General features: G+C 45.1%; 1 protein-coding gene across 6 annotated transcripts in view; it reads right to left on the reverse strand.

The window, feature by feature from the left end:
* LOC119970344 (aminopeptidase O (putative)) overlaps positions 1 to 13,411 on the reverse strand; it is a 335,542-nt gene that overhangs the window by 170,053 nt on the left and 152,078 nt on the right. For all 6 annotated transcript variants that reach the window (XR_005461589.1, XM_038804804.1, XM_038804803.1 and 3 more), the window contains exons 10-11: positions 11,602 to 11,645; positions 2,941 to 3,001 (exon numbers count right to left, since the gene is read on the reverse strand). Coding sequence is in view for 5 of the 6 variants with exons in the window: in XM_038804804.1 (XP_038660732.1) it covers positions 2,941 to 3,001; positions 11,602 to 11,645 (105 nt within the window). In the remaining variant the exon portion in view is untranslated. The remainder of the gene's footprint in view (positions 1 to 2,940; positions 3,002 to 11,601; positions 11,646 to 13,411) is intronic.

Genomic DNA, 13,411 nt, shown 5'->3' on the forward strand with positions numbered 1-13,411 from the left:
AGGTTTGTTTCAAATCACTAGCTTTCAGAGCACTGCTCCTTTCTCAGGTGAAGGAGCAGTGCTCCGAAAGCTAGTGATCGAAACAAACCTGTTGGACTTTAATCTGGCGTTTGTTGTAAGACTTCTTACTGTGCTCACCCCAGTCCAATGCCCGCATCTCCACATCACGGCTACCATACTCTCCAACATTTTTAAAGATGATCAGATCATCCTCCTTGGGGACTCTAATGCCAGGGTTGGAATGGACTATCAACTCTGGGAAGGAGCCAAATTGACTTCCGGTGGCAGCCATGGAGTGAGTGGTCGCACACAGGGCAGCTCCGGCTCAAAGGTATTGATTTGAGCTCTTTTTACCCGAAAGCGGGGTAACTGCGACAGGAAAGTGTAGCTGAAGGTGTGAAGGAGAAGTACCCCGAGCAGTGGCATGTCTGCTGGTTACCAGACCCGACAGAAAAGGTTAAAACCCTGGCCAAGGAACTGGAGGAGACCTGTGGCGCAGTAGCAATTGGGAAGATGGTGGAGGGGGAGAAGGGTTTTGCAAGTTGGAAAACCCCAGATGGAACAGTTGATGCCGTTTATTAGAGAGATGTTCCACCAGCAGTGAAAGGAGATGCATGCGGATCAGTCGAAGGCCATCGAGGAAGCGGTAGCACCCTTGAAAGGATTGATGGAGAGAGTCGAGAAGTGTCTGGAGGCACGGGGGTCGCAGATCCGGGAGATGGAGAAGGTGATGTCCGATCATAGTGATCGGGTGGTGGTGTTGGAGGCACAGTCATCGGGTGATGGCGTTGGAGGCTGAGTTCCTGGGGGACCATTACAAGTCGCTAAGGGCAAAGATAGAGTAGGACAACCGATCCAGAAGGCAGAACCTGCGTATCATTGGCTTACCTGAAGTGTGGAAGGCACGAGTTCCATGAGATACGTCTCAAGTATGCTGGCGGGGCCAGTGACGGAGGGGGTATTGGACAGGACCGTGGAGCTGGATACCACGCAATGGTTCCTGGCAGAAACCGAAAGCGGAGGAGCTGCCATAGGCGATATTGTGAGGGTCCATAGATTTGTAGAGAAGGAGAAGATCATGAGGTGGGCCAGGGAGAAGAGGAACTGTGAATGGGAGAGGAATAGGGTCCGAATCCATCAGGACATTGGAGCAGAGCTGACGTAAGGCACGCCGGGTTCAACAATACCAAAGATAGATCTGATTTGGGGTATTGTACCCAACAAAACTGAGGGTGGCTTTTGAAGGCCAGAAGTACTATTTGGAAACCTCAGAGAAGGCCAATGACTTCATCAAGACCATAAACAGGGACGAACTGAACGTTGATGGGAGATGGAGGAGCATGATGAGAGCATGACAAGAGATGGGAAGATGTGGTTATTGTGGAGGGTGGGGGAGCGTTTTCTCGGGTGGGGTAATTTTGCCATTGTGATTGTTTGTTCAGGGGCAAATGCCCCCAAACCCTCCCGCCACTTGAATGAAACACATCTGATTGCTGTGATTGTCGGGCAAGGAAAAATAAACACTGCTCAAGATTTCCACTTTGAATTCTCACAAAATCAATATTGCAGGAAACTGAATAAATCAACCATGTTTTTGAAATGCACTGTTTAATCTCTTTTTTCTGTCAGATTTTGCTCAAATTTAATCGCAAATTGCATTTTACTTTCAAAGATTAAAAGGTGTTTTGCTCAATCTAAAATAATAACATTAAAAACCCCAAGATAATTGTCATCACGAAATAGGCACATTCTACACTTGCATTCAATCCTTCCTGGTTTAGCTCACTGAGCTAAATCGCTGGCTTTTAAAGCAGACGAGCAGGCCAGCAGCACGGTTCGATTCCCGTACCAGCCTCCCCGGACAGGCGCCGGAATGTGGCGACTAGGGGCATTTCACAGTAACTTCATTGAAGCCTACTCGTGACAATAAGCGATTTTCATTTTTTTTTTCATTTCCTTTTCTGGTTGTTTTTCCACAGTATTATTACTGAACGCTATTGAACAGAATTACACAGAATACATAGCATATAAAATGACTATTCGGCCAACTGGACCATGCCAGTTTTTAAACCAAGAGTAAGCCCACTCGAACTACCTCTTCTTAGCCCACCTCATTTCCATTGTTTCCCTTCTCCTTCAGATAGGCATCAAGCCTATCTGCCTCAGCTACTGGCAGCAAGCTCCACATTCTCATCACTTCCTATGTGAAGAGATTCCTCCTTTGTTATTTATTTATGTTAGTGGTTATTTTATATTTATACTCCCCTGTTCTGGTCTCAGGTACAAGTTGACATAGTTTCCCCCATATCCAACCTGCCAAACTCCTTCATTATTTTAAAGACCTCCATGAAATGAAATGAAAAAATGAAAATCGCTTATTGTCACGAGTAGGCTTCAATGAAGTTACTGTGAAAAGCCCCTAGTCGCCACATTCCGGCGCCTGTCCGGGGAGGCTGGTACGGGAATCGAACCGTGCTGCTGGCCCGCTTGGTCTGCTTTAAAAGCCAGCAATTTAGCCAAGTGAGCTAAACCAGCCCCTAAACCATCAGGCGTCCTCTAAAGTTTTTTCCCCCAAAGGGTTTCATCCTCTTCCCTTTTTCCTAATGCTTGCAATCTCTCTAGTCTGGTAACATTTTAATAACCTTTCCTGCACTGCTTCAATACTTTTTGTGGTCTATGAAATTTACCATTGCCTTTCACCTTTTCCGTAATTATTCATTAATTTGTATAACAGATAGATTTCTTTTGTAAAGTCCTTAATAAATACTAAATTAACTTGTATGTTGCTTTTGAATTTTCATTCCACAGAATATATTTTCAATTAATTGATTTGCACTCAATCTTTGGTAAATGCCAAAATAGAATAGGTATAAACACAGCATTTATCAATCTAAATACAAGCAGTTTGGTTACTACTAATCGGTACAAAACAGAAATTACCTTTGGTATTCCTGCTACATCCAGCCAGTTTTGATAAATAGCTTCCATGGACAGTCCTGGACTATGGTGAATGAAGCAAAAGGAGAAATCTTAGTAAAATGTCAACTGATATGAATTTTTTTTAAAGAGTGGGAGAAATTCCTGAATTTTTACTGGGGAACTTGCTTGATCAGTGATTTTCAGCCCAATGTGGAAGGAAGCTGTGCTGGATCCAGTTCTGGGGAATGGGTGGCCAAGTGGAACATTTTCCAGTTCTGAAGAAGAGTTTTTCCTGCACTTTCTGTTTATATTTATGTTTCCGGGGGAACATTTGGGAAACAGTTATCACAATATTACATTTAGAATGTGTCTAGAACAGGATTTTTAAAAAAATCAAATGTGAAAGTACAGAACTGGAGATGGGGGAACTTATTGATTTGAAAGAGTACCTCGCCTGGTGGACTGGCATCAGAGATGGCAGATAAAACTGTAAAGGAGCAATGCAAGGTCTTCTAAACAATACCAGTTCAGGTACAGACTAGTCATATTCCCACAATGGGTAAAAGAATGGCATCCAAAACCTGCGCTCTCTGGATGATTAAGATATAGAGCTGGATTTACCAACCACCCCGCCGTGTGCTTTATGGCGGGGAGACGGCCCGCCAGCGGGATCCAACGGTCCCGCAGTTGTTAACAGGATTTCCTGTAGACAGTACCCCTTGTCACCGGGAAATCCATGCACAAATGTGGGCGGAATTTCCCGCCGGCATGAACAGCCGGTAAATCACACCCATAGGTGTTGTAAGACTTCTTACTTTAAAAAATAAAGCAGTTATATGATAAATGTCAGGTTCATAATTCTGCAGAGAACATTGTCAGCTTTCACAGCGCAGCTCCTTCCTCAGGTGAATTTGAAACAAACTGGTTGGACTTTAACCTTGTGTTATAAGACTTCTTACTATAAAAGGGTAGCAAGAGAAAAGGTGGGCCCAAAAGGGAGACCTTCTTGTCGATGCAGAAGCCATGGGTGAGGTATTAAATGTGTATTCTGTATTTGTCTACCCAAAGAAGGGGACTCCTGTGATGTCACAGTAATAGAGCTAGTAGAGAAATTGGATAGGATAAAAATAAAGAGGAACTTAAAAATTTGGCAACACTCAAAATAGAAAAGTCATAGGGCAGCACGGTGGCCTAGTGGTTAGCACAACCGCCTCACGGCGCTGAGGTCCCAGGTTCGATCCCGGCTCTGGGTCACTGTCCGTGTGGAGTTTGCACATTCTCCCCGTGTCTGCGTGGGTTTCGCCCCCACAACCCAAAAATGTGCAGAGTAGGTGGATTGGCCACGCTAAATTGCCCCTTAATTGGAAAAAATAATTGGGTAATCTAAATTTATTTAAAAAAAATAGAAAAGTCACCTGATCTTGATGGGATGCATTCCAATAGGAAGCAAGGGTGGAAATTGCAGAGGACTTGGCCATAATCTTCCAATCCTTCTTAACTATGACAGTGATGCCAGAAAACTATTATTGTGTTGTTGGGTTGGAGTTGTTTCAATAAATTATTTGAGACTGTTAGCTCCAAAATACTCTCAACTTATTGTAACTTATTTCCAGTTATGAGATCAGCCTAATCTAACTCTGAACATGTTTACTTTCCTCAAGTCCCAGATCACATGAGTGTATGTCACTTCTTTCCATGGCATTGATCGGGTGGTAAATAAGTGGTAAATAGTGAGTGAGATAGCCTTTGATTAATGGAGGATATAGACAGGCTGGTCAGATGGGCTGATAAGTGGCAAATAGAATTCAATCCCGATAAGTATGAGGTGATGCACTTGGGCAGGACAAAGAAGGCAAGGGAATATATGATAAACGGCAGGACCCTGGGAAGCACCGAGGATCAGAGGGACCTTGGTGTGCATGTACATTGGTCCCTTAAGATAGTAGAGCAGGTGGATACAGTGGTTAAGAAGGCATTTCGTATAATTGCCTTTAAGGTAAGGGCAGGAGGTTCAGAGGGCATGTGAGGAATAAAATTTTACCCAGAGGGGGGTGAGAGTTTGGCTGCCTGAAAGGGTGGTGGAGGCAGAGATCCTCATAGCATTTAAGAAGTATTTAGATATGCACTTGCAATTCCAAATGCTGGAAAATGGGATTAGAATAGTTAGGTGGTTGTTTTTGGTTGGCACAGATGCAATAGACCTAAGGGCCTTTTCTGTGCTGTATGACTATGACATCACAGACTGCTAAAGGTAACCCTTAGTGGGACCTGGTCTAACATGCTCCATGACGCTACAAGGACAGAAGGATTTCAAATGTTACACCCCCATTCAAAAAAAAAAGGGAACGATAAATCCAACAACTGCTGGCTACTCAGCCAAACATCATTGTTGGGAAATTTTGAGGGACAACAATCTCGGGAAAATAAATTGCTACTTGGTTAAATATGGGTTAATAAACAAAAGTCATATTTGTTAAAGACAAATCATATTAGATTAACATGATTGAGTATTTTGATGAAATTATGGAATGGGTGATTAGAGTATTGTTGTGAATATGCTGTTTGAATATGTTATTGATAATTTATATCAACAAACTTGAAAGCAAAATTGAAGCCCATGAGGTTTAAAGGAACAGTGGTTGCATGTATTCAAAATGTGCTAAGGGACAGAAAACAAAGAGAGGTGGTGAATGGTTACTCATCAGTGTAGAGAGAAATATACAGTTCCGTCCCTCAGAGATTAATATTGGGACCATTTCATTGGCCCCCGAAAATGTACAGCGATGCGGCTACTCTAAAAGATCCAGTTCAAGCGATTCACAAGTGGGTCCTTTTAAAATATTAAGTGTGTGCGACTGGACTTCCGGTAGCGGCATGTAGGGAGAGGTCTTGAATGAGATAGATCCCGACAGGGTTCCTGATTTTCAGCCTTTTTTGTCCTGTTTCTGGGGTTATTTTTTTTTTCAAAATTCCTATCTACTAGATAACATAAGATTCCCACATTAAAAAGATGTCAAGAATGGCCAGGGGAAAGAAACCTACAAATAGAACTTCGGCGACGGATTCGGCGACTTCACAAAGCTCCTCAGTGGAGCACACAGAGCTTCTGTGACTCCAACCACTCCGATTACAGCCAACATGCTTGCTGGTGTACGAGCGACGGAATTCAAGTAACAGTTCGGGAAGCAGTGGAGAGTTGTGTGGGGATCTTCGGAAGTCGATCGAGGTGGCTGTGGGTCCCATAAGGTTGAAGCTGGAGAAAGCCTCCAAGAAGGTAAAGGAGCATGGTACAGTGCTGAAGGGCATGGAAACAGCTTTGTCACAGCATGACACGAAAATTGCCTCGTCGGAGGCTCAGATCTCTCTGGTGGCCGACAAGACTAAGATGCTGAGGGCTAAGGTTGACAATCTCGAAAACCGCTCAAGGACGCAGTACCTCAGAATCGTGGGGTTGACAAAGTGGGTGGAAGGCCCGACTTCCACTGCGTACTTTTCGAAGATGTTTGGGAAGATGATGGGGAGGGTGTACTCATGTCCAAGGCCAAAGCCACCCTCTATAAGCTTGGAGTTCAGTTTGGGGTGGAGTACCCGGTGAGGCTTCAAGTAACTTACATATCGAAGGACTATTATTTTGATGCACGGAGGAGGCGGATGCCTTTGTTAAAAAACATGGGCTTGGTTTGAGTTAACCGAGTGTTTTTGTGAGTTTTTTTTTATTGTAGAGGGTGGAGAGGTATTGGGATGTCTTGTTCATATGTGTAGGTATTTCTTTGTTCTTGGGTGGGATGATTTTTCACATCTTGGATGTTGGTGGGGGGGGGGGGTTAATGTTACGAGGGGTGTTGTTTCAGGAAATATATGGCTCCGAGTGGGAATATGATTTTCGAGGGGTTTTGTTTTGCTCTGTATCCTTGGAGCGGGCAGCAGTTTTTTCCCTTGTATTTACCCTGGTCGAGGGCTGTCTTGCTATCAGCAAAGTCAGCTAGTCAACGGGAGAAAGGTGGGGGGAGTAACTATTATAGTTTAGTGTTTTTCTATTATTGGGGATATTGGAAGAGTATCGTTCGTTTTCATGATACCGACATAAATATCTGGGAGGGGTATTGGTTGAGGTGGGGAGGTTTACTAATGGTGACCAGAAATTTTTCTTTGTTTTGTCTTGCTGGTGGATTTGGCGGCCATCAGTCTGGCGCTTGGACAGGTCTGCCCAATGTCCTGATAGATCTGGATCTTGTGACCTTCCCAGCTGCAGTTTTTGGACTGGCCCAACACCGGATTCTTTCCCGGTCCGAGTACCGGTGCATCTTTGCAATTATCGCCCTCAGCTTTTCCCTGTCAATTTCTGGTGGGTTGGGGAATTCGTCCCTTCCCACCAGGTTACTCAGCTCAGCATTTGCGCCACATAATCTGTGGGGTTACTACCTTTGATCCCCTCCGGTATACCCACGATCCACAGATTGTGGCACCTCGACTGGTTCGCCTGATCCTGAACCTTTCCTCTCATGTTGCCTTGTGTCACTACCAGCCTTGCCACCTCCTTTCCAGAGCGTCGATCCGATCACTCTGGTCAGTTGCAGCCCTCTCCAGATCTTTAATTCTTGCCTCCTGAGCCTCCAGTCGCTTTTCGGCTTTGTCCGCCTGCATGTTCACCAGAGCTTCGGCCACCGCGCCCTTCCTCTCGGTGTCCCCTCAACTCTCTTGAGAGGAACATCCTCCATCCATCCCCTGGTGTGGGGGGCTTCTCGTGCGGCGGGTCGGTTCCTCTCGCTCTGGTGAAATACGGGTTTCTTCACACTCCTGGTCTCCACACATCCTCTGGACTGGCTGCTGTTTGGCATCCTTACTTCTTTTTTTGTTTCGTTAGTGGTGTGGGGTTGATTTGCTTCGTTTGCAGCCGTTTTTCAGGCAAAAAGTGCCTATTTTTTGAGGTTCGCGAGAGGAGAGCCACCTGGTGTGCGACTTCTCAGCACATCACGGTCACCGGAAGATGGGTTGTGGGATTCTACCTGAGATGGGAGGCATTCATTTTCCTTTTTAAAGGTTAGTTACCGTCAGATATTGGGGAGGGAGGCTGCGGGGTTAGTTTAAGGTTGGGAGGGTGGATTTTTGGATATGATTTATACTGTTGGTGGTGTTTCTTTTTTTTTCAAATTCCAATTAAGGGGCAATTTAGCTTGGCCTACCCTGCACAGCTTTGGGTTGTGAGGTTGAGACCCACGCAAACATGGGGAGAATGTGCAAACTCCACACAGACAGTGACCCAGGGCCGGAATTGAACCCGGGTCCTCGGCGTCGTGAGGCAGCAGTACTGACCACTGCACCACCGTGCCGCCCATAACATACTTTTGTATATGGTTATATAGCTATCCTTAAAAATGAAAAATCTTCAATAATTCTTATTTAAAAGCGTGTGTGCCATACAAAAAAAGAGAAAGGGACAGGTGCCATGCACTTAAACAAACCATTTGTGCTCTTGAAGTAAAATCGAAGGTGCATTGGACCACAGTTCTATATATTATATATATATAAAAATGGCCTAGGTTTGGGAATACATGATGAAATTTCAAAGTTAGCAAATGCCATATAACTCAGAAATATAGTAGTCAATGAGACGGATAATAACAGACTTAAAGAAGACACAGACTGTGGAATATGCCAATGAAATTTAAGACAGAGAGGGGTGGCACGGTGTGTAGCACTGCTGCCTCATGGCACCGAGGACCCTGGTTTGATCCCGGACCCGGGTCACTGTCCGTGTGGAGTTTTCACATTCTTCCAGTGTTTGCGTGGGTCTCACCCCCACAACCCAAAGATGGCCACGCTAAATTTCTTTTCTGAATGGAAGGCTGTGACTAGCAGCATTCCACAGGAATCCGGGGCGAAATTCTCCGACCCCACGCAGGGTCGGAGAATAGGCGGGAAGCGGCGTTATTTCCGCTCCCGCAGGTTTTTCAATTCTCCCGCCGGTCATAAACCGGCGTTGTGCAAATCCCGCCGGCAGCCTGTGAAAACAGCTGGCGCCAGCGGGATTTCATTTTTTAAAAACTTACCTCAAATCTCCGGCCCGGATGGGCCGAAGTCCCGCCGCTGGGAGGCCTTCTCCCGCCGCCGAGGTTTAAACCACCTCTGGAACGGCAGGCTCAGCGGCGCGAGCGGGCCCCCGGGGTCCTGGGGGGGCGGAGGGGCGATCGGACCCGGGGGGGTGCCCCCACGGAGGCCTGGCCCGCGATCGGGGACCCCGCTCACTCTGCGGGGCAGTGCCGTGGGGGCACTCTTTCTCCTTCCGCTCCGCCACGGCCTCCGCCATGGCGGACGCGGAGGAGAACCCCGCATCGCGCATGCGCCGGCAGTGACGTCAGCGGCAGCTGGCCGCTGACGTCACTGCCGGCGCATGCGCCGACCGCCGAAAGCCTTTCGGCCAGCCCCGCTTCCGACGGCGCCGGGTGTTTGCGCCAGTGTTCTGGTGCAAACTGCTCCGGCGCGGGGCTGGCCCCCAAAGGTGGGGAGAATTCCCCACCTTTGGGGAGGCGCGACCCCTGAGTGGTTGGCACCAGTCCCCTACGCCGGCACCCTCCGTCACGCCGGGTAAGGGAGAATCCAGCCCCAGTTCTGGGGCCTATGTTCTTCGCAATGTATATAAAAGATTTGGAAGAAAATGTAGCTGGTCTGATTAGCAAGTTTGCAGACGACACAAAAATTGGTGGAGTTGTGGATAGTGATGAGGATTGGCAGAGGGTACAGCACGATATAAACTGGTTGGAGTCTTGGGTGGACAAGTGTGAGGTAATGCACTTTGGGACGTCCAATGCATGTAGGAATTACACAATAAATGGTACAACTCTTGCGCATACTGACAGGCAGAGAGATCTCGGCATGCATGTGCACCGATCACTGAAAGTGGCAAAGCATGTGCATAAGGTGGTCAAGAAGGCATGTGGCATGCTGGCCTTCATCGGTCGGAGCATTGAATATAAAAACTGGCAAGTTATGTTGCAGCTGTACAGGATCTTAGTTAGGCCTCATTTGGAATATTGTGTACAATTCTGGCTGCCACTCTACCAGAAGGATGTGGATGCTTTGGAGAGGAGTCAGAAGCGGTTTACTAGGATGTTGCCTGGTATGGAGGGCATTAGCTATGAGGAGAGGTTAGATAAACTCGATCTGTTCTCACTGGAACAACAGAGGTTGAGAGGTGACAGAGGTCTACACGATTATGAGTGGCATGGACAGAGTGGATAGTCAGATGCTCTCTCCTAGGGTAGGAGAGTCAAGTACTAGGGGACATAGGTTTCAAGTGCGTGGGGAAAAGATTAGAACAGATGTGCGAGGCAAGGTTTTTACACAGAGGGTGGTATATATACGGAACGCACTGCCTGGGGAGGTGGTGTGAGCAGATACGATAATGGCATTTAATGGACATCTAGACAAATATATGAATAAGGTTGGAATGGAAGGATACGGACTATGTAAGTATAGATGGTTTTAGTTTAGGCAGGTACCATGATCGGCGCAGGCTTGGAGGGCCGAAGGACCTGTTCCTGTCTGTATTGTTCTTTGTTAATTGGAAAAAATAAATAATTGGGTACTCTAAATTTAAAACAAGAAGAAAATAAATTTAGTGCAGAGAAATGTAAAGTGGTTACTTCCGGTAGGAAGGAGATGAAGCAATATAAACTAAATAGTACAATATAAAGTGGGTGCAGAAAGAGAGAGACCTTAATCTATGTACACATGTCTTTGAAAGTGACAGGAAGGCTGTTCAAAGGCACACACAGGACTTTTAGCTTTATAAATGAAGGCAGAGTATACAAAAGCAAGAAATTTGAAAGAACCTGTATAAAACACTGTTCAGCCTGTAGTATTGTGGCCAATTCGAGGAAATTAGGAAGGGACAACTGGAGTATTGTGGCCAATTCTAGGAAAGACAGAGGTTTAAAGTGTGTGGGGGAAAGTTTAGAACAGATGTGCGAGGCAAGTTTTTTTACACAGAAGGTGGTAAATATATGGAACGTGCTGCCTGGGGAGGTGGTGGGAGCAGGTACGAAAGTTTATCTAATCTCGGAGAGGGTAAAGGGGAGATTTACTGGAACGGTATCAGTGCTCAAAGATTTGTTATGAGGGCAGATTCGAGAAACTGGGGTTTTGATAGAATAAACATCGAGAAACAATATCCAACAACAGAAGGACTGGTAACCAAAGGACTCAGATCTAAAAGTTAATTGGTAAAATAAACTAAGGCAACATGAGAAGATGTTTTACACTGCAAATTATGATGATCTGAAACTCACTGCCAGCAAGGTCCTGGAAAAACTCAACGTTCAAAAGGAAATTAGATACATGCTTGAAGGGAAAAATTGCAGGGCTATAGGGAGTAGTAGCAGAGAGAGACTAATTAGATTATTTCTTTCAAATCGCTGGGAGAGGACATGCAGCCTCCTTCTGTGCTGTATCATTCTATGGATTTATGGCAATATAAATAAATCAAAACAAGTATCACCAAAATTATTTTATCATTAGAGAAGATTAATTTGTTTGCTAAACAATAAGCGAACATTAACAAAAAGGCATTACAATGATTGTACAGACATCTTTCTTTCATTTATGTATGATTTTGCCCCTTCCCAACACCCTGCCTGAACCCCATGTTTTTACTGTGCAAAGAAAAGTATTTTTTTTACATACCTTTTTAGTTCTGAAAAATGTTCCATAAACATGTACAGAAAATCCTAATTTTGAAATAATAACAACTGTGACAAACAGGAATTACAATCCAACAACTCATACTACAAGGAAACAAACTACTTTTTAAAATTAATATTAACATGTTTAGATACGTGTTCATAAGAACATAAGAACTAGGAGCAGGAGTAGGCCATCTGGCCCCTCGAGCCTGCTCCACCATTCAATGAGATCATGGCTGATCTTTTGTGGACTCAGCTCCACTTTCCGGCCCGAACACCATAACCCTTAATCCCTTTATTCTTCAAAAAACTATTTACCTTTACCTTAAAAACATTTAATGAAGGAGCCTCAACTGCTTCACTGGGCAAGGAATTCCATAGATTCACAATCCTTTGGGTGAAGAAGTTCCTCCTAAACTCAGTCCTAAATCTACTTCCCCTTATTTTGAGGCTATGTCCCCTAGTTCTGCTGTCACCCGCCAGTGGAAACAACCTGCCCGCATCTATCCTATCTATTCCCTTCATAATTTTAAATGTTTCTATAAGATCCCCCCTCATCCTTCCAAATTCCAACAAGTACAGTCCCAGTCTACTCAACCTCTCCTCAAAATCCAACCCCTTCAGCTCTGGGATTAACCTAGTGAATCTCCTCTGCACACCCTCCAGTGCCAGCAGGTCCTTTCTCAAGTAAGGAGACCAAAACTGAACACAATACTCCAGGTGTGGCCTCACTAACACCTTATACAATTGCAACATAACCTCCCTAGTCTTAAACTCCATCCCTCTAGCAATAAAGGACAAAATTCCATTTGCCTTCTTAATCACCTGTTGCACCTGTAAACCAACTTTCTGTGACTCATGCACTAGCACACCCAGGTGTCTCTGCACAGCGGTATGCTTTAATATTTTATCGTTTAGATAATAATCCCGTTTGCTGTCATTCCTACCAAAATGGATAACCTCACATTTGCCAACATTGTATTCCATCTGCCAGACCCTAGCCCATTCACTTAACCTATCCAAATCCCTCTGCAGACTTCCAGTATCCTCTGCACTTTTCGCTTTACCACTCATCTTAGTGTCATCTGCAAACTTGAACACATTGCCCTTGGTCCCCAACTCCAAATCATCTATTTAAATTGTGAACAATTGTGGGCCCAACACGGATCCCTGATGGACACCACTAGCTACTGATTGCCAACCAGAGAAACCCACATTAATCCCCACTCTTTGCTTTCTATTAATTAACCAATCCTCTATCCATGCTACTACTTTACCCTTAATGCCATGCATCTTTATCTTATGCAGCAACCTTTTGTGTCGCACCTTGTCAAACGCTTTCTGGAAATCCAGATATACCACATCCATTGGCTCCCCGTTATTTACTGCACTGGTAATGTCCTCAAAAAATTCCACTAAATTAGTTAGGCACGACCTGCCCTTTATGAACCCATGCTGCGTCTGCCCAATGGGACAATTTCTATTCAGATGCCTCGCTAATTCTTCCTTGATAGATTCCAGCATCTTCCCTACTACCAAAGTTAAGCTCACTGGCCTATAATTTCCTGCTCTCTGCCTACCTCCTTTTTGGACTTCACACTTCATATGAGCACTGAAGTATTTGATGTACTAATAACGGATGGCTTACTCCTGCTCCTATATGATGTTATGATGTGGAGATGCCGATGTTGGACTTGGGTGGGCACAGTAAGAAGTCTTACAACACCAGGTTAAAGTCCAACAGGTTTGTTTGGAATCACTAGCTTTCGGAGCATAGCTCCTTCCTCAGGTGAGTGTATGGTTTTATGCTC

The sequence above is a fragment of the Scyliorhinus canicula genome, chromosome 8 (assembly GCF_902713615.1).
Source record: "Scyliorhinus canicula chromosome 8, sScyCan1.1, whole genome shotgun sequence".
Lineage (NCBI taxonomy): Eukaryota > Metazoa > Chordata > Chondrichthyes > Carcharhiniformes > Scyliorhinidae > Scyliorhinus > Scyliorhinus canicula.